This window comes from Cydia fagiglandana, chromosome 3 (genome assembly GCF_963556715.1).
Source record: "Cydia fagiglandana chromosome 3, ilCydFagi1.1, whole genome shotgun sequence".
NCBI classification, from domain to species: Eukaryota; Metazoa; Arthropoda; class Insecta; order Lepidoptera; family Tortricidae; genus Cydia; species Cydia fagiglandana.
In genome coordinates, this window is record NC_085934.1 from 13,145,631 (window position 1) to 13,171,847 (window position 26,217).

At 39.0% G+C, this 26,217-nt stretch overlaps 1 protein-coding gene across 1 annotated transcript in view; it reads left to right on the forward strand.

The window, feature by feature from the left end:
* The first annotated feature begins 702 nt into the window (after positions 1–702).
* The window catches only part of LOC134680173 (major facilitator superfamily domain-containing protein 12-like), an 81,723-nt gene continuing 56,208 nt past the window's right edge, over positions 703–26,217 (forward strand). Inside the window, exon 1 of the mRNA XM_063539250.1 lies at positions 703–755. Coding sequence (XP_063395320.1) covers positions 739–755 — 17 coding nt within the window. The 5' untranslated portion in view covers positions 703–738. The remainder of the gene's footprint in view (positions 756–26,217) is intronic.

Sequence of the window (26,217 nt, forward strand, 5' to 3'; positions counted from 1 at the left end):
CAATTTGTTCCTATTAGTTAACTCTCCTTCTCCCCGGATTAAGTTTATTTTTGTAATTCTAAGTGTATTTTTGTTGTACTTTTCTCTCAGTGAATGAATTCAGTCAATAAACCTTATTCTTAACGTGCCTTATAATGAATAATGCTCATTACCATTTCATAAAATGTTGGTAATTTAGTTTCTCTTCCACTATGGACTTATGACTTTCTTGCTTTACATTTTTACAGACTGTTTCATTCGTCGTTGGATCACGCGACCGTTATCTCGCCAGAGTCGTGCGAAAGCGACTTCCATTTACCGATCCGAAACTCACATCACATCTAGTGTTGCTAGAGTCTTAGATCTGTCGCAGCAAAGACCATACAATAGTACGCCGAGCGTTGCCGCATTCACGGAAACCGGAAACCTGGTTAGTTTTCATTTCACGATCAAACCTAGTATAATAGCTATCACTTCTATCGCTTAGTCATCGAACCATGTCTATTATAAGTAGTTAGTTGCTATTTTTAACTCGATTTCCTTTTGCTATTATCACGACCCATTGTAAGAGCACCCAGTTAATGAAAACCGTTTCAGATCACTGATTCCGACGATTGAACTTCATAGGTTTTAATTAAACGACATTTAAATACTTATGTGTTTAACAACTGTAAATAATTTAGTAAATATACTTTTTTATATGTTTGCTTATTTTCCAGATTCCTGATTAAAAAATACTCTTTGAAACGAATCAACGTCATGCGGGCTTTATATTGGTAAGCGTTTTCTATTTTATTACTTACTTTATTCGTTATTTGTTTTAATTACGGTTTTGTAAAAGATTAATAGGTACAATTACTTAAATATACTTCTAATTAAATCATGAATAATTCTCGTACCATCGCCCACGCTGTTAACTATTCATCGGTGGACCTTATGCCTTTTGTAACAAGGTCGTCCACCGATGTACAGTCAGAGTGTTGCTGTTTGTATACCTGCGTAATCGTCAAAACGCTCAAAAGGAATGAATTCCCAGCAGGCCGGAAATTATTGTAATAAAATGAAAATGATTGTAAATCTAATTTGATTGGCCTTAGATTTTTTGCAGCTACTTTTTTCTGTACATACCTATACCTACTAGCTGTCCCCTTTGACTGAATCTATAATAGGTAAGTATGTTCCTTTAAATCCCGACGTTGTGCTCAGCTTTCTTCTATCACGAGGAGGTCACTCTACAAATATTAGCCCAAACCTACTCAGTTTACGGAGTGTTGGTGTCTTGTTGACATACTTCCCACGCCGGAAAATTAAACCTCACCCAGTTCACTACCTACAGGTCAAAGTGTTTCCACATCTTCATGTACCTATCATTGTTGGATGATACAGTTTTCGTATGTGGGGAAAACATAATAACTATGCAAATTAGCTGAGTGTCATTCATATACAGTTACGGCATGAAATAGATTCCCAGCTAGTAACAAGGCTTAAGTCATTTAAGTAGTGTAATTTAGTGTACAATAGTTTATTTAAAAACCTTAACTTCTGTTGAAGCCGAGACCAGATTATGGGGTAAAACATTTACTCATTCATTTTCGGTTCACTTTCCAACGGATCGAAAGAAGATGGTTAACATAGAATGTTAAATTAGTTATAGCTATATATTTATCCTGGGCTGTACCATCGCCCACACTCTTAACTGTCCATCGGTGGACCTTATGCCTTAGATCTTACACCTTATAAAAGAAAGTCCCCTGCCGCGTCTGTCTGTCTATATGTGTGTATCTTTTTCTTCTTCTTCGGTCGGCGGTCGGCTGTCATGAGGGCTGTACGAACTTTAGACACAGCCCTGCGCGGAATAATGAGCGTGTGCTCTGTTCGAACCTAGCTAACTAGCAGAAGCGATTTGACTGGTGTTCCAATGGTCGCAAGTTCGAATCCTGCCGAAGGTGTTAATTTATCCATTTGTCCTTAAAAATTTGTGCAAACCTTAGTAGTAGTATTTTATTTTACGGTAATTTTAATGCAACACTGCTCGTTCATCCAAAAACCATTCCACCTTACTCCAAATACTCCAATACACCTTATTCGATTTCCATTTGTATTTAGCGTTAGGAGACATTAGCTCTAGGGCCAGTATTATTCCCGTAGCATCCACTGTATCTGTGAAATACAGTTAACTAATCATATTATGATAGCTAACAATAATAGTAACAATAGCAAGTTAACAATATATATCATTCGGTTTTTGCTTGAACGCTCGAACAATATTAAACGCAAACAACTTATTACTGCCCCTAGAGATGGGTAGGGGTGAGTAAATACTGAGTATTTACTCGATATTTACTCAAAGCACCCGATAAATACCCGTATTTACTCATTTAGGTGGGTAAAAACGATTGCTTATAAAATATTCAAAAAGTGAGATTTAAGAACAAAATTGTCTTTTATTGAAGAGTGCTAACGTGTATTAACAATATCTATAAAATAAAAAGCATATAGGACGCTTAATTTAGGAAAAAAAGGTAATTATTAGTGAGATGCAAATTGTGATAATGCAAAGTTAACAATTTTGTTTTAAATAAGAAGGTATTTACTTTAAAAATATGGTACTTAAATTCTATTGATGTTCTAGATAACTGCAATCGCGCAAAAAGTGCGTGTTTACGTGGCACTTACGACCTTTTATTAAGGGTTTTTTAAAGAAAACTCAAAAATGGCTCAACCGATGATGTTCAAAATATTGTTTTTTGTACTCTATTATACGGCTAATCTCCCGATATGTTTTCATATTTTTTCTGAACTTTGGTTCTAAAGTTATAGAGAGATAAACATTATTTTGGCCCTTCGAAACGGTTTTTTTTCCAAAATATTCAATTTATCCAAAAATGTTCTTAGATACATTCCAGTTATTTTTAAAGACCCATTTAATGATGTGCAACACGTTGGTGGTTTCTGAATTTTTTTTTTGTGACAATTAGTTACTTGTATGGAGTGCCCCTCTTAAAAATACATTTCTTACAATTTTGAGTACTTAATCCAGTAGCAGCTTACAAAATACACCTATATTTCAAATTTATATGCTCCTTTCAGCACTCTAAATAGTTTATACCCACCAATTTGGGTATAAACGAGTAAATACGGGTATATTGAGTAAATACTGAGTATTTACTCGGTATTTACCCGTGAGTATTTACTCACTACCCATCTCTAAGTCTGCCCCGGAGGCGTTCACCTGACTATGAACCTGGTACTATTAATTTATTTACCGAGCTAGGGCTAAGCAAATATAGCCTGCGTTTATTGTAGCCTTCAGGCAAAGATAAATAGTGCTACAGTTGGTCGTAGATCTGGAGTACTATTCCATTGTGTTTTTTTACGTCTAGTAGGTATCGTAACACTTTATTGTTGTACGGAAGAGAGGAATACAGGTACATCAGATAGAGAATAAATATAGTACTAGGGCGAACTTATCTCTAAGAGGGAATATGTATGTATGTATCGTATGTAATTCTTTTACAAAGTTATAGCCAAATTATGAGATTAGCTCTTTGTTTTTTTGTAGAGACTGCCCGCATTTTTTTGTTTACGAGTTGTTGGACTGCATTCGATTATGATCAATTCTTTCGGCATCGTATTGATCCAGCGCCAGTGCCTAGTTGTTAGCTTACTTATTCTGATGTAATAATTACATAGTTGTCCAAACATGTATCTTAAACTTAGTCAATTCGCAAGTTTCTACCATTGTGTATATTTGACTCAAGTTTCAGTTTAGTTTTGTTTTGTTCTGCCAACACTCAGAAATGCTGGCGAAATCCTACGTTCAAATCAGGTTTACTACTTGAAGATACTTACATTGACTTATGGAATGATACCTTTCTAAATAGCTAACTTCTAATCAATACTAAAATTCATAACTCCGATATGCATTTAGTTAACCTAGTAGGCAAGTAATACAGTGTAGATTACTTGGTGTTTAAATTTTCATTTCATACGTACAATTTGCTCTCTGAAACTTCGCTGCCGCTGATGTGCATTTGCTTTCACTCATCCCCGCTTTATCATTGCGTACGTGGCGGGTTTAAACGGTAGGCAATCAGAAATTGTCTGCCTGCCGAGGTGAAATTTATGTTTAAAAGTGCATTTAATAATGGCACTATTCCGTCATTTTCGAAAAAACGTTAAGTAAAGTCTTAAACAACGTGTAGTTTTTACTTAGAGCTTTGACTTTTGATTTCAAATATTTTGATACCTACAGTCAGTTTTAAGAATCCTTTGTGAGGACAAAGGGCTGTAGCCGAGGCATTAAAATGTGGTTATAATCAAATTGTTAAGGCTAACTAGATAGGCATAAAGCCAAGTACTTAGCTAATTAAACATATCCAACAAGTTAAACCGCAACGATACTCGGTCGGCGAGCCGACGTCGAGGTCAGAGTGAAACTTGAAAAGTCAACCGAACGCCCCGAGGTGCAAGTTTCAGAACCACTACACAGGATGGCTTTTGCAGCGATAAAGACATACATCAGTCGCAATACGGTAGCGCTGCTGCACTCCAACTAGGCGCCATTCATCCTCTAGTGCCTAAAACATTCGCATGATTTAGGGGCCATCAATGCAGTAGGGATACGGTGACGCCATAGATGAACCACCGACGATTGATTTATTCTCGTAAATTCCATTAAAAGAACATAATATACGTAATATGTACATGTTTAGGCTGTCTATTCTTTAAGAGTAAACAGAAAATAAATTGTAGATGTTAAAAAGTGCCAAGCTATCTTTTCCGCCTGAAAATCGTGTGCTAAATTTTATATAAGGGTTCGAATGAGGGTTGCCTGCCTGGATCCGGGTCGGAGGTTACTTCCATCTGATATATAAATAGCTCAATTAGCACCTTTCATTTACACAAACACATAGGTAAGTACATGAAAATGTTACAGATATTTATGTGGTTATAATCGTATGATTATTTTCAAATTTTGTTGGTTTGGGTCTTCAGATACTCCTTTAAAATTTGGAAGTTCATTAAAAACAGGATGTAGCAAAATGCTTTACTAATAACCATAACAACTGTACCACACAGGCTTTTTACATGTACGGAAAATAGCAAAGTACCTACAAGTTAATATTAATATGCTAACCAAAGCTCAAACGATTTGCTCTGATCAGAGGACAGACACCAATCAAACACAACAACGGCTGATAATTAATTACCCGTAATTAATGATGTTTCGTGCGGAGAGTGCGGCGAAAGGAGCAGCACTGAGAGCATTTTTCACACTATGACGTTGTTCTGGTTGTTCAGGCCGTGTAATCCCGTTGCTTTTGAACGGTCAGGTTAACCAGCGTAACTGGCGCCTCGAAATCTATTAACAAGTATATCTAATCCAAGAGCGAGAACACCGAGCTCCAAACCGCGGCGGGTTATTGAATATCCACGGAAACTGCCGTCGCCCTGTTGACCAATCCGCCGAGACACATCTACCGCAACTCAACCAACTTGAGCACTTCGATGGAATGACTCTCCATTGTGAACCCCACAAACTTTATTCCTTTTCGAAATAAAAATTACTAGAATAATTAATCATACATATTAATGAGCTAATAATGAATAATGGAAGGCGTATAAACACCCCGAGACTTTTCACAATAAAATATCGCACAATAAATACTTTGCCAGGCGTTAACTTATAAATATTTAAACCGAACGACGCGCCGGCAAATAAAATTCTGTTGATAACAACAAAAATGCAACGCATTTTTATATTTTCCAACTTCCGCTACAAAACTGAGGCAATGTTTCCGTCAGACAATGACAATTTTTCAAAGCTACGCTTTATAAACAACGCTGCAGCGCAATCGCAATGCGTAACAAATAAATTCAGTGGGCTATCGCACGCAAAAGTACGCGTATTGTGCATCATTTTTTTGTGAATGTAATGTGCACATAACACGGTAAATTTTAGTTCTACGGCCAATGTTAGGGCTTAAACATCGCAGAATTATCAAACAATACCCGTAAATGATTTAAGGATACATCCGTCGACTGATACTTATATACTTAAAATTTTAAATGGTAACATTGATTGTCCTGAATTGCTCGCTAAGCTCTCCTTCAATATTCCATCTAGGTCTAAAAGATACTTCCCTCCCCTCTCAATACCATTTTCATTGCGAAATTATAGAAAGAATAGCTTTCTATTACGAGCTGGTAAAAGTCTAAATGAACTATCGAAAGAGCGTGATATTGACGTTTTTAATAGCAACATCACAACTATAAGACGTATTCTGACAGACAAATTATTTAAGTGAGCGAGTCGTATGCGATAGCATATTACTGTATCGATAGATGTATATTATTAATAAGTTTTGTTTTCCTAGTTCAATATGTACCATAAAGAGTATTGCTTTGTATTGTAGAATAATATAATAAGTATACGTATTTTAGAATATTAGTGGTAACACGTTGTAAAATTTAGTGCTAACCACCATTTGTTTGTTAACCTGTTGCTATTGGCGGGAACCTATAATTGGCTTTCTGTTATCTATATACATATCTATTGTACAATTGATAGCTGTTGGTTCTCCGAATAATAAATAAATAAATAAATGATCGAACAAACGATTATCAGATCCTGAGGATCCTGAGTGGAATTCTCAAGTTTGTTTTTACCACGCGCTTTGCGTCTATCTAGTGCAACGAATACGAGATTAATGCGCCAGCCAAGTTAATGAATTTGCTATATGTTTTAGATCTGTTAGCGATATCTTTGCTAAGCTCAAACGTGCACCTAAATAGTGGTAAACGCGGGATATTCTGAGAATTCTCTTAATTAATGATACAGAGGGAAATAGGAATGAACTTAATTAACATGGCTGCACGGATGCGACTGCAACCTGTTCATCGATTGCATAATTACAAGCGTCCGAGAACTTGGACTTCAGATAAGTTTTTAAATGAAGCTGGCTTAAGCTTGTGAAACATGATTGTATCAAACTAAAGCTATTAAGGTTCCGTAAACTACTTGAAACAAGTGTTTGTGACTTGACTCTATTAAAGCGGAAAGACTTATAGTAAATGTAAAGAGTTGGAGCGGACTATACATTATTAATATATAAAATAAATTATAACTTACAAGTCTTACAACCAACTGTGAACTGTTGTTAGGAATAAAAGAGGAAAAATTTACTCCCAAGTCTAATGTAGAAGTAACATATTCGTAATTATGTATAGGTCTGTAGTCTGTACCTTCTAGAGGTTTATTAAAATATAGGTACCCTTAACCTTCTTACGTTTCAAATTATGACTTATATTCCATAAATGTTTCCTAGTTTTAACTGGTCGATAACCTTCAAATCGATATTACTATAGTTTAAAAAACATTTTTTTGTGTAGAAAAATACATGTCAACATTAATTTTACACACGATTAATTAGATGACGGTCATAATAAGAAATAAACAGAACAGTATTTATATCTGATATCAAAAAGCTAAAAGAGATATGTTAGATATATGTTTTTTGGCACATTGTTTCATACATTTAGTTGACTAACTTTTAACAAACGAGTAAATGTATATTTGACCTACATAATTACGTATGTTGGTTTGTGGGTATGTCAAATACAATTCATATATGTACATTTGTATTAGTAGGTTAATAACATACTCGTTTATTGACACTGCTCCGCCGAAGAAAAGTAATATTTTTAAATTTCGCTTTGTAGGTCAAATAAATATAGTTAACTATAGTCAATTTAAGCGAATCAACGGAACGGGGACATAATATTGTACGGACACTTGTGAGTTATTTCAATTTTTAACCATGCATCTGACTTAGGCAAACCACTGTAAGATTGAGCTTTATATTAGTATAATCTAAACAAAGTTAAATACCTTAGTTAGACTGGTTGGTCTAAGGCGATATTTAAAAGTGATGATGGTAATATCAGAGCTTGTGTTGTGTGACGTGCCACACATTCCATTTTTATTGTCCGTTAGTTGAATGCACAAATTACCTTTGCGTGTAAACTTTGCAATGTGGACTTAACAGTTAAGCTAAAAATAGCTGTTGTGGTAAATTACTCACTTAGTGAAGTTAAATAGGGAATGAAAGTTCGTATTAATAAGCGCACCATTTTCTCTTCCGTCTACGCATAATTCAAATAATTAGGTATAACAATAAAAAGGCAAGAACTAATTGCCAATTGAAATCACATCGATTACGCAAACACCAAACAAGCAAGGCAAAGCAAGTAAATTCTAAAGTAAATATTTAAAATAAAAAACTATTGTTTCTGTTAGTGTAGGTATAAAAATGCAGGACACAGCCCTGTGCCTATTTAATGGACCTACATTTTATAACAAATTCAGTTTTCGGAAATGTGATACACAGTACAATAAAAGACAAAAGCGTCATTCGCACGCACAAAAACAGTTAAGTACCTGCTTTTAATCAATTAATTTCGAATCAATTTTGTTTCTAGTTACCTACCTATAGCCAAATACCGAAATATTAGAAAGTAAGTTCACGGTTCTCGATCTTGAGGTCGCCGCTATTATTTCAGCTTTTGAACAAATCGCCGTGTGCCTGCTATACTGCCACAATTCAAAATTTTTGATTTTCTGGATTATTGCAGATTCGTATTCAAAATTGTTCAATTTACGACCTTATTTCGAGAGCCATAGCAAAAAAGGTCTTTAAGAGCCTTTTTCTCACAAGTGGCTTTATGCATTTGACCATAAATTGTCAGACAATTCCCTGCAATACAGCCACTTTTGAGTTGTGGCTATAAAGCACACGTTTTAAATGAAGCTTTTGAGTTGCGTCCTAGAAAATAATAATTAGCTGAGTTACACATATTATTATTATCGCGTACAGTGATCTTGTTCCTATCAAAGTCGATATAAGTTCAAAAACTAAAACCCGACTACTGCAAATCGCGCTCTAAAAAGTATGAAACAAGATAGAATTCTTATCTGAAGTTATCAAACAGGAAATATTATAAATGTTATAATTTTTTTAATAAAAAAATACAACGTAATAAAATGTATTACATTTTTGATATATTTACAGAGATATTCAAAGGATCGCCGTGCATGGTCGTATGCCACGATTATAAACTTTAAGGTAAAGTGGCATACGACCACAGCTATCCTCTGTGTCTCTGTAAATGTAATAATGTAGTAAATTATACATATTACGTTGTATTTTTTTATTTAAAAAATTATAACATTTATAATATTTCCTGTTTGATAACTTCAGATAAGAATTCTATCTTGTTTCATACTTTTAGAGCGCGATTTGCAGTAGTCGGGTTTTAGTTTTTGAACTTATTTTTTATTTAATTAATTTTGGGGTCATGACTTCGTTACTAACTACCTATTCGAAGTCACTTTATATTACTTTTTCGAGTGCATCCCCAGTACAGAAATACACCCAGAGCGCCACATATATCGGGCTGCGCTATCCTTTGGCATGGAGGCGCTTTCGGCGCCCAGCTTTGGAACGTGTACAGTGCGCCTCCTACGTCGGGCTACGCCCGACTCTATTACTATGAGGGCGCCGAAGGCGCCCGGCTTTGGAACGCGTAGAGCGTGTCTTGTACGTCGGGCTACGCCTGACTCTTTTAGTATAAGGGCGCCAAAGGCGCCCGGCTTTGGAACGCGTAGAGCGAGCTTCGTACGTCGGGCTACGCCCGACTCTTTTAGTATGAGGGCGCCTTCGGCGCCCGGCTTTGGAACGCGTACAGCGAGCTTTGTACGTCGGGCTACGCCCGACTCTTTTAGTATAAGAGCGCCCAAGGCGCCCGGCTTTCAACGCATACAGTGCGCCTCGTACGACGACGGGCTACGCCCGACGCGCGACGCGTTGAGTATGAGGGCGCCGAAGGCGCCCGGCTTTGGAACACGTACAGCGTGCCCGCACGTCTTTTGTACGGCTGTTTCATGCATTTGCCCGGATTTGGTAAGCGTCCAGCGTGTCACGTATGTCGACACTTTTAGTATGAGAAAGTCGAAGTCGCCTGGCTTTGGACTGCTTGCAGCGCGCCACGTACGTCAGGCTACGCCCGACTCCTCTAGTATGAGGGCGCCGAAGGCGCCCGGCTTTGGAACGCGTACAGCGAGCTTCCTACGTCTCTTGTACGGCTGTTTCATACATTTTGGCTGACCTGGACTTCTATACCTATTCACGTTATAAAGTATTGCAGGTCATTAAAAAAAACACTATGTTTATAGCAGCCAAACAAATTTATTTTGCAAATACCTTCTTGTATCGCCGTAGTCGGGTAATACGCGGATAGAATCCAGAGCGCTTGTAGATTCGTAGTTCGAATTACCTACCCGATAAATTAATGTTTCATCGGGTGCATGCAAGCAAAGCCGGTCGCAAAAGCTAACAATATTTATGTATTTGAAATGTGCTAACTGAGCTCTTTCAAATGATATACATCACGTAATCATTACTTATTTTTATTTTTTTCGTTCGTGACTTTATGACCTCTAGAGGACGCCTTGTTCATTTTTTTGTGACTTCATATAGCCTATAACCAACGGACGATTAAGATAATTCGAATGACATATCGTTTGTCAAATTATAATGTGTACTTTAGAAGTTATGAGGGAACAAATGAACATACATACATACATACATACCCACATACATACCGGTCAAAATCATAACCCTCCTTTTGCGTTGCCGTAGTCGGGTAAAAATAAAGGGATTTTAACTATTTTGGTGTTTTTATTTATATTTGCATGGTAACCTTTATCCAATAATTTTGTGTTTAAATTTGGCCGCATCTCAAAATCTTTAAAAAACGTTTCTGCAATACGGCCACAACTCTAAATACCTGTCTTTCGGGCCTTGTGTCTTAAAAAATATACATTTCTTTTAAAAAGTGGCGTGGTCATAAGGAGGGTTATATCATTCCGAGTAAAAAAAGCTAAATTTTAAATTCATAGACCTAAAACTAAAGGAGTAAGATCCTATTAAACACCCTGAACTATACTCTCAAAACTTTGAAACGCGATTTCTCGAAAAAACGGTTTTTTGAGATGTGGCAGTGTAGCAGGCACACGGCGAAATGTGCATCTTTCACCTCTGTCCACTCGATCACTTCGGAAGCGGCCAAGTGTCAAGTAGAATTGAAAAAAAAATTGTACGCGCAAATACACAAGTCACGCTGTATTAATCCGCTCCTAATGTTGGTTTATTTGTGCCGTGATGGCTCGACAGCTACAATTTGTTCAAATGAGCATAGGTGGCATATTACTTTTTATTAAGCTTTCCGCTTTTTAGGTCACTGCTGACGAGGGCGTGTAGTTTGCTAGAGATACAAATCTGCAAAATGTCCAGTCATCTCTGCAAATTATCTAAGACGTTTCTGGAATTGACCGGCCTCGGCGCCATCTAACCGCAATGTCACTGCCGTCCCGCGCAAATGAGGACATCTGACTATCTCGAAGCGGCATTCCTCGCGTCTTGTAACTGGACTGGGCTCTTGTTATTATTGTACTTATATTGTTTTTAGTACGCTGCGCTTCCGATATATTGTACCTAGTTAAGTATTTAAGAGTAGATAAACATAGGTACATTATAAGATAACATAATTGTCATAATATATAACTCGTAACTTGTTAGTACAGTCAAAATCCTGTCACAAGATCAAAAGTATCAAAACCCACTTGTCCACGATATGCCAGCAGCAAATCCTGACATATGTCGGCCACATATGTCAGGATTTGCTGAAAAGAAAAACAATGGAAACAAAAAGTCACCCAGTGATGACTAAGATTTGTATTTGACCGAGGGAATGACACAGCTTTTCAAACTGCTTACTCTTCCTAATTCTAGATATCAACAATAAGGGCGAAGGGAGCGGACACTTCACTATCGGCAATAAACGACTATGTGCTGCCGGTCGTAGTGTTTAACTTTCCCCAGAGTTAGTGCGCAAGCACAGTAAAACAAAACCTGAGTGGCGACCGGAACGCGGACGCAAACAAAGCCCGCCGCTGTGGTCAAGTTCGGCAATTCAGCGCCAACGGGCCGAGGCGCCATATCTCCTCCGCCCACAGAATGCTCTGGCCTGGTCTGGATGCAACCGCCCATTCAATGCATTTACCCAAACAACTATTATGCATAATAAATCGGTCTCAACTTAACTAACGACTGCACTAATTATACCAACGTTACACTCCGCAAAATGTTCCAGCGGTTTTAACGTTGCAATTTACAGTAGTTTCCGAAAATTCGTGCTCATAAACGCGGTTACCTGACGACCAGCAATGCCTCTTGTGGCGGATAACTAATTTATAACATGTGACAATGCAGGTCGAGATTGCTAGGCACCACACGACGAGGAAATGCGAAAAGTTACAAACTTTGTCGTTATCTGAACGCGCCGCGGAGCATCTGCCTTGAGAACGTGCCAGCTGGTTAAAAAGTGAACTTTTTGTACTAGCTCCGTATAATAATCGTTGTTACATTAAGTTTATACAGCCGCCGTCGTTCCGGATATCGGGGAAAGACAATTGTGGGAATTTCCATTGCTACGCTAAGTTTAAGGCCCTGAAATACGATGCGATTATTCATGATGTTATACAAAAGCTAAAGCTTTTTAGTGTTACTTATACCTACTAATTCAGAAAATAAATAAAAGTTTTTGTTTCAAATATTTCCACACTCCAACAAAACACCTAAAGCCCAAGCTACCGTAGGTCGGAATTTTCTTTCGTAACCGTTACAAATGTGAGAGCTTAAAAGCTTGTTTTTGTTAAAAAATTAGGCTGTCCAATAAGAAAAAGGAAAAATATTTAAGAGTGCCGCTTTTTCTTGAGTTGTAGCTATCCCTAAGTATCTTATTAAAAGTAATATCCTATCGAAAATAGGCTCAGGAAAACGACCCTTATTATTTAAAAGAGTGAGGGGTATTTTTATGTTTTCGTTTACCGGCGACTTTCAGTAGAAATTAATTTCGTATTGCGTTATGCCTCTCTGGACCGACATTTTAAAGATAAATTCATATTTTTATTTTTCTTTATTACATTCAGTCTTTTATACAGCTTATTGCTCAGATGTGGGACACTTGAGCAACGGATGACAAGCAATAGGAGGTACACGTATTTAGCGCAACATTACAAAAAAAAGTCATTGCCAGTCATGACGTGTAATTATGGCTATATCAAAGCTACAAAGAAGTTTATGTAAGATATACGAGTATATTATGTCATACAATTGGAGAGCTAATATCGCGTCAAAATAATTGGAGAGCTAATGTCTAAATTACATATTAGGGGCAATAGAGTTATGTGTGTCACTGTTGTCGTTACGTGGCGATCTTTGAGACATAAAGTTTTTACTATTACCTTTCAATAATGCTTAATTTAAAATTTTAGTTCCAACTTACAAGCCGGCTACGCAGTGCAGTTCTAAATTGCTACCTATGTTAATATACGTACGTTATTTAATTTGACTTTGATTTGTATCTTTATTTTTAGTTTTTTTGTGAAGTTTGGATTTTTGATTTTTTATGAAATACCTATTTTATTTTATATATCAATATTATAATAACTAAATACAGGTAACATATTTATAAGAAGAAAGATCACCAAAAGTTTAAAAAAACTAACATTAATTAAATACATATCTTGAACGAGCAGTTTTTGTATACATATATATATATATATATTTATTTACATATTTCGGGGATCTCGGAAATGGCTCTAACGATTTCGATGAAACGCGCATTTTTGACATTTTATGTTTTCCGAGAAAAGCTCGGTCTTCCAGATATTTTAACTCGATAACTTATACCTTAACTGAAATCTTTCAGGTTTCGAACGGTATTAATAGAAAATCTATATTCATATTTTACGACATTCGTATGACAATCGATAAGTAATATTTTACTACTTCTGTTCTGTTTATTGCCGGTTCAGTTGTAAGTTCCATTTATTGCCATCGTGGTTTCTATACAACCTATTACTGTGTTAACGTGCGTGAATTGCGTGATCTGACTTTAGTTACAGTCATACGCCTGTTATTGCATAGGTCTACCTTCTGCCATAGAATAATAATGCGCGCTGATTATGTTTTTAGTATTTTACATCTACTTACCTATTAATTATGCGTACGTAAATAGATAATAGATAGGTAGATAATTCACTTTCTGAACATGATTTATTTTAATTAGGTATTATTTCTTGTAAGTAAACCTCATATGCCTTTATATTACGCTTTAAAATATAATCCAGTCTTAGTTCACAGGCAAAAAGAACTAATCTGCCCTCGTACAAAGTCTAATTTATTGCCAAATTATTAGAGTCAAGTTTCAAATATTTTTCAGGACCTTAACCGCTCCGATATACATTTCTGACAGCAACTCAGGATCAATTTGAAGCGGATGAGACTACGCGTCAAATGCATCTAGTATTCTATAAAGCTTTATAAAAAAGAGGTGCCTATATCTCTAAAATATAAGACATATTTTTGAACGCGTCCTATGAAAACATACATATCTCTATCTGTAAAACTATTGGAAGGTGGCATATACTTTTGGTGATTTGTTTAATGCAGTATTGATGCCGACTGTACCACCTACCTAGTTGTCTTTTTCATCCAAAAATAATTTTTGGAACGAAATCAAAATTACAATCAAAACGGTCAAGTTCAATCGCGTCGGTGGGCCGATGTAAATTCGGTACTCCCACGGTCTAAAAAGTTTATTGTCGTTGCGAGCTATTATGTCCAAAATTGGCGTGTTTACAGAATTTCGGCCGGCGGCGTCGTGCCGCGGTGGTTAGCCGGGTTTCCACAGCCGTGGGGGTCGCTGGCGCATTAAGCAACGATTGACCGTCACGAGGAGTACCTTAATTAAGTTGCTCGTTGGCAGTCAACGTTTGATGACATTTGAAAAGCTGCAATTAACCTCAAGTACTTTTTCCGTTCTAGTTTGAATCGCGTTTATGCGCAAATTTGCCAAATAAAGTTTGTGTTAATTAAGACTTATTTGTTTTTAATAATTGAATTTCATTGGACTGTGCACCGTGACAGGAAACACTCAAAAAAGTACTTACATAATATTAATACAATACTTTTACTATATTAGCACTTTTTTTAAGTATAAGATTAAATGATTTATTTGATTTTTAACATGGTTGAAAATCTACCATAAGTACGTTTTCCAATATATTTTGTGGTCCCAAAAATTAAAATTCTGCCACACTAGTCGCCTTAAAATTCAAGCATAAAATTGCCAGCAAAGCCACCTAAAAATGTCTGGTTAGTCGGCTATAACTAACGTCAGCGACAGAGCATATCGGAGCAGTAATTGAGTGCCACCGGGCGCGGTTATCGAACATTTCGAGTCGTGCGAAAAGCGCGCTGAATTTCCCCCTATCGGCTGACTTGACCCTTTTGGACAAACTTGATGCCTAGCCCAATTTTTTTTGCGGCAAAGAGTTCTTTTTTATTTTTATAAATATAGTCCACAACATTCATCATCAATCCATCTTCTTACTCGAGTCTTTACTATAAAATCCCACCCGAAAAGTAAAGGATCATTTTGACTAAATACACCACTATAACAATAAAAGTTTATTACTATAAATCACTTTATTTTTCGTACGTAAGCACGTAATAAAAATTTGTACGAGGGCAATATCCAAGATTCGAGTTTATGTAGGGTGGAGTAAATGGAGTTATTTTTTGCTATGCCACCCGCGGTTTCTCACTTCATCTGATTCGGCGTTTATAGCTGGGATAGTGCGAAAAGAGCCGTAAAATCGCCGATAAAAGCGCTTTATCGCATCCACATTTCAACGAACGTTCAATTTACTTTTTCTAATTTGGTACATAACCCGCACGACATTGACTGAGCAGCTCGGCGTTTAATGTAATTTTTAGGCGCAGCGTCGGGACGAATATTGAATTCGTGAGACAGAAAATAAGCAATAAATATTTCAAAGCAGTAAAATCCATTATACTGATAACTCAATATCGTTCATTTCGAGGATAACTCGCCCAGGAGCGCTCCCGAAGGCATCCTGAGTCACGACGCGACAGAGCAGACCCTCCCGAGTGGGTATCGTCCTTATTCAGATCAATTTATCATGATACAGATCGTGTACCTAGTGCGGTCTCTCTTCCGCCTAGGAAACGGTACGAAATAATGTTGGTGTGGAACTGTGGAGGATATGCGATTGCTATCGAATTGGTCGTCAATTGTGGATGAGCTAACTTCGTTAGGCGGATAGCACGCCTGGCTAGAATCTGCAAGCAAGAGATGCCTCCGCAATTCATTCTGCAACCTGCAGCGTAAATGATCGCTTGCAGTAATCACAGGGACTCTCAATGGGAGCCGATTTCCTGCCTATAGTTTATCCTCATTCCGCTGCACTTAGCGGACGCGTTATCACGAACTATGGCCGCAGTAAACGTCTTCCTACCGTACCTGAGTATGTATTATTAAAGACATTTGCAGCTCTCTTTAAATAGTTTAAATGTTGCTCCTTTTCTTTTCTTTTTTTTTTCTTTTTTAACTGTTGTCCTCTCTGATCGGTTATCTATCTATACATATAATAAAGCTGTAGAGGGTCGAAAGTCTGTACATGGAAGATATTTGAAAAAAAGTTGGCTGGGGATACTTAGAATCGATAACAGAACACGTTCCAACAGTTTTTAGAATTTTTGTCTGTTTGTCTGTTTATCTGTTTGTCTGTTTATTTGAACGCGCATCACGTGAAAACGGCTGAACGGATTCTGATGCAAACATTACTAATCTGTCGAAAAAATCTCCGGCCAGGTTATAGGCTATAAATATTCAACCCCTAAAAGGGGGGGTAGCCACAACACCCGCTTGAATTAAGTTTGCCCCTGAATCTTATGGCGCTACTTAGGAAGGAGGGGCAAACTTTTTTCAAATATGTGCTACCACTATTGAGAGTATTGAGTACCCTGGAAAACTAACAGATGGCGCTGAATTTAATACGTAGTGACACGAATAAGCCACCGAGGAAGGATTTTGCCAAATTAACTCTATGTTTAGAAGACCGGGTATCAACAAATTTAATTGAATAATTATGTTGATTTAATAATACAACAAAATCAAACAAATTAATTGCCCCTAATTGCACAGTGCCGTCTTTTTACACTTCACGACTGCCCAAAACACAGACAAGTGTATGTAGGTATATATTTATCTATGTTAGTTTCTTTATTCCGCCTTAACTTCTGAATGCCTTAACCGATTTAGACGTACGATACATCATAAGAGTACTTACGTCCGCCGTTACGCCTTCAGCGCCCTCATACTCGAAGCATCGGGCGTAACCCGACGCACGTGACGCGCTGTACCAGTTCCAAAGCCGGGCGCCTTAGGCGCCCTCATACTAAAAGTGTTAGGCGTAGCCCGAAGCACGCGGCGCGCTGTGCCAGTTCCAAAGCCGGGCGCCTTCGGCGCCCTCATACTAAGAGAGTCGGGCATAGCCCGATGCACTCATACTCAAAGAGTCGGGCGTAGACCGACGTACGTGCCACGCTATACGCTTACCTAATCCGGGCGCCTTCGGCGCCCTCATACTCAAAGCATCGGGCGTGACCCGACGCACGTGGCGCGCTGTACCAGTTTCAAAGCTGGGAGCCTTCGGAGCCCTCATACTAAAAGAGTCGGGCGTAGCCCGATGCACTCATACTCAAAGAGTCGGGCGTAGACCGACGTACGTGCCACGCTATACGCTTACCTAATCCGGGCGCCTTCGGCGCCCTCATACTCAAAGCATCGGGCGTGACCCGACGCACGTGGCGCGCTGTACCAGTTTCAAAGCTGGGAGCCTTCGGAGCCCTCATACTAAAAGAGTCGGGCGTAGCCCGATGCACTCATACTCAAAGCATCGGGCGTAACTCGACGCACGTGGCGCGCTGTACCAGTTCCAAAGACGGGCGCCTTAAGTGCCCTCATACTAAATGAGTCGGGCGTGGCCCGATGTATGTGGCGCGCTGGAAGCGGACCAAAGCCAAGCGACTACGACTTTCTCATACTAAAAGTGTCAGGCGTAGCCCGACGTACGTGTCTCGCTGTACGCTTATCAAAACCGGGCGCCTTTTATACTCAAAGCGGCGGTCGTAGCCCGACGTACGTGGCGCGCTGTACGCTTTCCAAAGCCGGGCGCCTTCGGCGCCCTCATACTCAAAGCGTCGGGCGTAATCCGACGTATGTGGCTCGCTGTACGCGTTCCAAAACCGGGCGCCTTCGGTGCCCTCATACCCAAAGCGTCGGGCGTAGCCCGACGTACGTGGCTAGCTGTACGTGTTCCAAAGCCGGGCGCCTTCGGCGCCCTCATACTCAAAGAGGCGGTCGTAGCCCGACGTACGTGGCGCGCTGTTCGCTTTCCAAAGCCGGGCGCCTTCGGCGCCCTCATACTAAAAGAGTCGGGAGTAGACCGACGTACGTGCCACGCTGAACGCCTACCAAAGCCGGGCGCCTTCGGCGCCCTCATACTCCAAGCGTCGGGCGTAATCTGACGTACGTGGCTCGCTGTACGCGTTCCAAAGCCGGGCGCCTTCGGCGCACTTATACTAAAAGAGTCGGGCGTAGACCGACGTACGTGCCACGCTGAACGCCTACCAAAGCCGGGCGCCTTCGGCGCCCTCATACTCAAAGCGTCGGGCGTAATCCGACGTACGTGGCTCGCTGTACGCGTTCCAAAGCCGGGCGCCTTCGGCGCCCTCATATACTAAAAGAGTCGGGTATAGACCGACGTACGGTACGTGCCACGCTGTACGCAGTGTACGCCTACCAAAGCCGCTTACTGACACAGACTGAATTCCACGCGGGCGGAGCCGCGGGCACAGCTAGTTATTTATAAATTTGTTCTATTTATGTTACCTGTACTCAAAAAAATCCGTTTTGGTTGATAAAAATGAAATATTTGCCATCGAAATAAACAGAATTCAACTTTCAACAGCCATAATTTCGTGCTCGCACAAAAACGCAATACAACCATCCATTACAAAGTTTTCACATTCATTGCAACTTACCTCGCCATAAAGCGGTGTCAGGGGGATGAAAAGTGCAGTCCCGACGCGCGGCAGGGGGAGGTTACTGTCAATGCGACTGATTGCGACTGCACAACGTACTGGATCTATTCGCGCATGCAATATGTCATTTGCACACAACACACGCCTGCACGAAATCGCCGTGCAACGACACTGAAAAATTGAATACTGTTTTTATGGGATTTAATGTCTTTTTCAACGTTGCAATTAGGGCGTTAGCCTTGCATTTGAAATCATTCCCTAATATATTTATAGATATATCTTGTGTTGTGTTACTATTGCAAGTGTCTTCAAATGCCGTTGACGTCATAATGATACGTTTTGTGCACGTGATGATGCGTGTGGTCAAGCAAGATTCGTAAGCGAGGCAACACGTAAACGTTCCAACACCTCCTAGATAGACATTACTATCATGGACGTAGAAAAATATATATAAGGCAAACGTCACATGACAGAACGAGTTACTTTATCTGTCGTTTGTCATATTGTGTTCTATGATATGACACACTTTTTGGAGTTACAAACTATGGTGGCAGCTTACAGTTACCGGCAACCAGTAAGAATTTGTATAAATATTATATGTAAACTCAATTATCCTTAAGCCGTATAAATAGTATAAATTGAAAAAAGATAAGATCTACTTAAATAGATACTACAACACTACAAAGTCTAGAGTTCCAATACGCAATAGGTAAGCAATATTTACGCGGGGGTAGATAAATAAGCAGACGATCAAATCAACTAGTTCCGGTGGATCAGGCGTACTCGTATTTATCGAAGTAATCCTGAGGCCCCTCGTTCATTGCGTCAATCTACGATTCTATCGATATACTGGTCAGCTGCGAAAACATCTACGCTAGTAACTCGCTCATATTATCATATACATAATCGTGGACTCTATTATCATTGAAATAGAGTCGTTGAGAATATATTTTTGATGGCGTTGGTAGTATGGATATTTCTGCATCTGATAGTACTGAGCGGGAAGCGGCAGAGATCAGTTAAATACTAGACGAAGCGTGTATTGTAGTAGTTAAGCATGTCAAACGAATTCTAGTTGAACTCACTCCCGCACATTATTTACCAACACTGCAACCTGTTTCAGTAAACGTGGACGTTACAAATAAATAGTACACTAAAACTCCTAATCATCATCATTAGCCTACCGATATAGGCTGGTGGCACCCTGTATGGTGCATGGTATAATAATATACTCCGCCTGGTACTCTCTTCCCGTCTTTTCTAGGTCACCTGACTGACACAAGCCTACGTCATCATGCGACAGCGCTATATGATAAAATGCGATAGCGCTATATATAGCGGCCATGTTACGTATATTGTGATGTAGGCTTGTGTCACTCTGGGAAGAGAAGACCATGTTTTATTAGACTATGGTATGGTGGCTAAAAAATAACTGCATTCCCGTTGCCAGGGAGGTTTTGACGAAAAAAAATTTGGCTGTTTCATACCATTTGGCTGGTCCATTTTCTATGGGAGAGTAAATTTTTTTTCAGCCGATTTTGGGGTTAGTCCATTAGTAAAAGTTGTTCAGTATAATCCCAAAACCTTCGTGGCAACAGGAATTCAATTATTTTTTAGCCAGCGTGTAGTTCCACATGCCGCCTTTCGTATTGTCATAAAATATAGGCTTTGGGCTCTAGTCCCAATCCCTTAGGCCCAAAGCGGGTTGAGGAATCAAATTCCTGTATCAGGAAAAAAATCAAAAACCGTCGCACTATGTAGTGGTGTAATATGCAATGCAACGTGAGTCTTGGTACTTATTTCATTACATAATACAGAGTCTATGAGAGAAAATCTACGGTCATTCATAACTCACATATTGGATGGTAATATAATAATAGCTCAATCACACCGCTGCAGGCGTGATCGACTCATACTGACGATCATTTTCCTCCCTTTGATTGCACGCCATGTTGTACCGATTTAGGAAATTAACATTGTAGATTTTACATTCACCTTAAACTTTACAGTTACAAATTTTAACTTGGTATTTTTATATTGCTTCGTTAATAAATTTTTACGATTATCACCTATCACACTATTTATATGTATTACATTTACAACCTTCGCGTTTTGAACACAGTTATATTAGAAGCGATTGAAATAATTAGGAAATACCCCAAAAATGTTAATTGGGAAGCTGGTTTATAGCTTATCGCCAATTTGGGGACCACGATACAAAAGTTAAAGCCTAATCTAAGCAGATATGTAAGATGTAGTGAGTGTTGCTTGTCAGACTATTGACAATAATTTATGGTTTGAATTTATGACGTCTACCCTCATCTTTTTACAGATTTTTCCTCTGGTATTTACACAAATCCCTGTTTTGACATTTTGTTATCCGCGACCACTGCCTGCGACAAAACGTCGGAAATTAAGGTATAGTCTTTCGATTTGTAGCTGGCCCCCATCGGCTAATCTTTTATTTATTGTTAAGTAAAACCGCTTATAACAAAATGATTTCGCGTTAGACTCGAAAAAAATCACACAATTTAATTTATACATCCTTAGAGGGTTTAAGAGACCACGGGCAAATCTTTATGTATTCTCAAATTGTATGTGGGATGATGGTCATTCGATGTTAAATCTTTATTATACAAGAAAGTCGTAATTTTTTTATGACTTCGACCATAAACGTAATAAATGCAATTGCACTTAGAGCAACCGTTGACGTCTTGGGGGCACCGATCGGAAACACACACTGGATTTTATTGCGTTACTAAAAGCCTTATTCACAATAAATGTCTCGACTGGGAGCTTATCTCTTGTATGACCACTAAATAAGTTTAATTATGGATAATGTACAAAAGAATCACTTTTATGTACCTACGGGTACTCACTGGATAAATAGGTAAAAGTAAATTAAAATCGAATATTGTATTTTTATACATACAATAAACACATCAAGAATAAAATACATAGTCCGTAGGTACCTATATTTTTTTTTAATTTACTTAATATAAATGAGTAGTCATTTTGACTGGATTCTAAAGCGAACAAGCGTGGGTTGGTTTATTCAATTTCCAAACTTCAAATGCACATTCGAGAATGGACCTCTATGATTGACAGAATTTGGCACGCGCTAGGCGTCGATAAGTAGGTGATAGGGGTAAGTTTGAGATTCGCTGGCTGCAGCCCCCTAACGCCCGTGCCAAATCTTGCCGCTGCCACTTTAGCTGCCATAATTTCACTCAGTTCTGTAGAGGAAAGCAGAGCTTTCAAGTTTATAGATTACGAACATAAAAAATAAATTCAGGGAAATAAAATACTTTTAACAATTACACCGATCAAACGTTTCACAACATATATAACAAACAACATCTATGTGTTAACATTAACATAGTCTAAAGGATGACTCACGCTAGACCGGGCCGTGTCCGGGCCGGAGCTTCCGGCGCATCGTTTACTATATAAAGCATCACGTGATCGCCCTGTCATTTCATAGAAAAGTAAGCCCCGGAAGCTCCGGCCCGGACACGGCCCGGTCTAACGTGAGTCATCCTTAACGGCATATTACCTACATGTTACAACGTAAAAATCGGGCAAGCTATTTGGACAATTAACAATAAATCTCTCCCCTATAATATTTACTTAAGAGCTTATGTGGCACGCAAACGTTATTATTGGAACTGTCAGCTCCGTATACAGTTTTTGCAAAACATACTAATAATGCATTTACAAACAATAATAACGACTTCAAAACGTATTTAGCATTTAAAGCAAAGTAGAGGGCAAATAGAGCGTGTGTGGAGGCAATTATTTGTAGTTGGACGACTCCCTCCCAGCGAGGGTCGGTATTTGCTTGCGGCATTACGCGCGGGTTAATCCCGCCTTGACTCGTTCAGAGGCGAATTCGCATTTAAATTCGCTATTGAGACACTCAAACCCTATGCGTACTTCGAAAAAATTAACTCTTATTGAAAAAAGGGACAGTCTAATTAATGCAAACATTCAAATTAACTTGATGTATTCTTAATTAAATTGATGAAAAAGCATCCTTAAATAAAACGGCTGTTAATGTAAAACAGTTGCCACTCAGTGATCACAACAACATGGTGAATAAAACTTAGTCACAACACTACGTTAGAGACTTTGAAATGTAGTTTATTTTATTTATTAATTAGAATATATGAAAAAGTTAGAATAAAATTTATATTATTTAGCTATAGGACCTAGTTAGTAGTTAGTAGGTTAGGTGGTAGCGCTCCATCGAGTTTTAGTGTCCAAGCTGATCATTAGAGCAACTGAGATTCGAGAGTAATTAGGCCAATTTTTATGTATCGGTATGAAGCTTGGACTCTGGCTCACAAAGAAAAGAAGAGACTCTTAGTGGCGCGCGGAGAGAAAAATCTGGCGGAAAATTTTGGAACTCAGAGATAAAGATGGCTGGTGGAGGCACAGGAAGAACAGACAACTAGAAGAGCTGTTGGCGATGCCCAATATAATTGGCGAGATTAAAGCCACACTACTCCGCTGATTCGGTCACCTGGAGAGGATGGGAGAGGATCGAGCTTGTGAGAAGAGCCTTTTACACCCGAGTGTAAAACGTCCGTCCAGGCGTCCCAGATACCGCTGGAGTGACGAAGCCCTAAAAGACCTGTCCGCACTTAGAGTACCCAACTGACGCAGAATAGGTTAGAGTGGCGTTCTCTTGCTTTAGACGTCAAGATGCTTTTTGGGACACTGAGCCAGTGAAGTAAGTAAGCTATAGGTGCCAACAAATATCACTAAATAGCACCATTACTAACTGCGTAACAAAGAACCATTCTTATTATTCAATGTTAATATAATACGTTATTAGCATGCAATTTTTAATCAATCGATCTTGTTCAAATGAGTTGTTACTTAATTTTGATTACTTTCAGTGTTAGGAAATATACAGAGTGTAACATATTTGCCGCACAGCCGATAAGGTTAAGCGTTCTATTGCGCTGAATTGATTATTTGCGTTTCAGGCTGTAGTACATCAAAAAAGATAAATAAACGTAGGTACAGCTTATTTTCAGGTTTTTCTCCCAATTGTGTAAATACACTCATTTGGTTAATTTACGCCGTTTAATGGTTTATTCGTATGAATATTAGGACGCATTTTGTATTGTATGACAGGTGTTTTAATGAATTCCTTTTTTTATGCAACACTAATACGATTTGTGAGTACCTAAGTCATTAAAATGTATATTTAGTAGTGTCCGACCGAAGGTTCGGTTTCGGTTTCGGTTTCGGCCAGTTTCGGCCAAAATATCATGTTTCGGCTGTAGTTTCGGTTTCGGCCAAAAAACGGCCGGACCGAAACTTACGAAATGGTACTTCGGAATAAGACCTAAAGTTGGGGAATAAGTAAGACAACAATATTAATACCTACATATTATACTGATTCATGTATAGGTACAGAAATTAATTGGTTTATTATAAAACACAATTCCACTAATGAGGGCGCCACTGGACGGTCGACGCAGTGTTAAGAGGCTGTCAATATCAATACCTATAACGCGCACACTGTCTAGTTGTTTCGGAGTGAATGAGTGATTTTACCTCAATTTACTATTGGTTTGTGTTCCACATATCCTCTACTTCAGCTTAGCCTTTGGCCTCGCTGCGCCATGCTCGGCCTGCGGTCTCGCTTTTTAATACAATGGACATTGGTTGGAGTCTGTGCTCAACTACTTATCCTGAAGCCTGAAGCACGGCTTTGACTTCGCATGAAAGTTCGCCAACTTTTAGGCCCAGGTGAAGATTGGTCGGGGCCTTGCGATATTATCAACAAGTATTTCGCGCTCGCGTTTTTGGTGATAAGGTGGTGACTAGTGCTCCACATGCTAATGCCCAATAGATGACACCCTGCTGTCACCTCTATTGACAATTACTTTTTAAGTTTCAAGATGACATGTACTGGGACCGCGTCGAGCACCAGTACCACCACCTTACGCCGCGTATTGAAAAAGGTTGGGAACCCCTGCTATAGAGCATAATTTTATTTGTAGGCTTCATTTGGAACTATCTTAAGGTCTATACTCGGTTACGCTGCTTACGCGAGATTGTATCGGCCCGATTAGATCTTAGTATTGTCGGTAGCCTACTGATATAATAACGACAATGTATTGCATTTAAATTCGTTCTTTTTACTTTGGTTAGTCAATACCTTTTACGATTGTGTGTGATAATATCTTGCTACCGAAAATTGAAATGTATCTGTTAAGTGAACAAATAGTTTGGTTGCGTAAAATTAACGTTTTAAAGCTCGTTCTTAATTAAATACCTATAAAATCCATACTTTTAATTCTCAGTTAAAAACTTAAACGTCGTCCCAATTTTGGAATAACAAGTTCAACAATTTCTTCTTACTCGCGATTAGTTTTAACTGACCATGACAGTGAAAAAAAAACTCAAGAAAGCAGAGATAGAGGGAAAGAGAACTGTTCTATGAAACCGGACAGAAAAAAAGGAAAATACCTGTAATAAGATCATAGATAGGTATTTAGGTAACCATTAACCACTAATAATATTTGACTGTTGTATTCGGTAATTATTACCTGCTAATGCCCAATTGATGACACCTTGCTGTCACCTCTATTGACAATGACTTAAGTTACAAGATGACATGTACTGGGATCGCGTCGACCACCAGGACGTTTACCTTCATCATCATCATCTCAGCCATAAGACGTCCACTGCTGAACATAGGCCTCCCCCTACATGGGGGGAGGGGTGAATGCCATAATCGCCACGCTTGGCAGGCGGGTTGGCGATCGCAGTCGAGTACACCGAATTTGAGGGACGCTGCTGCCCGTCCACTGGTGGTCTTGGAAGTGGTTTTAGGACATACCCGGGTCCTGGACGTAGTTTGAGGACATACCTGGGTCCCGTTTACCTTATTACGATGTAAAGAAACAGTAGGCGTTTTTTGTATTACAATTTTTAATGTTTAGCAACTGCTAGATGTCCTCCGTTCCAAGAACTTCAATCAAGTATAATGTCAGGTTATGCAAAGCGACGGAAATGTCAGGCGGGGCGCATTGATCGCGGCGCCGGCGCATCGATTGCTCTTTCATACTTGCTATTCTATTTGCGCAATCGGAGAATGGTGTGAACCATTCCAGTTCTTTTTAATAGATACGAATATCAACCGTTATTACGAATCAGACACGTACAGAATAGGCAG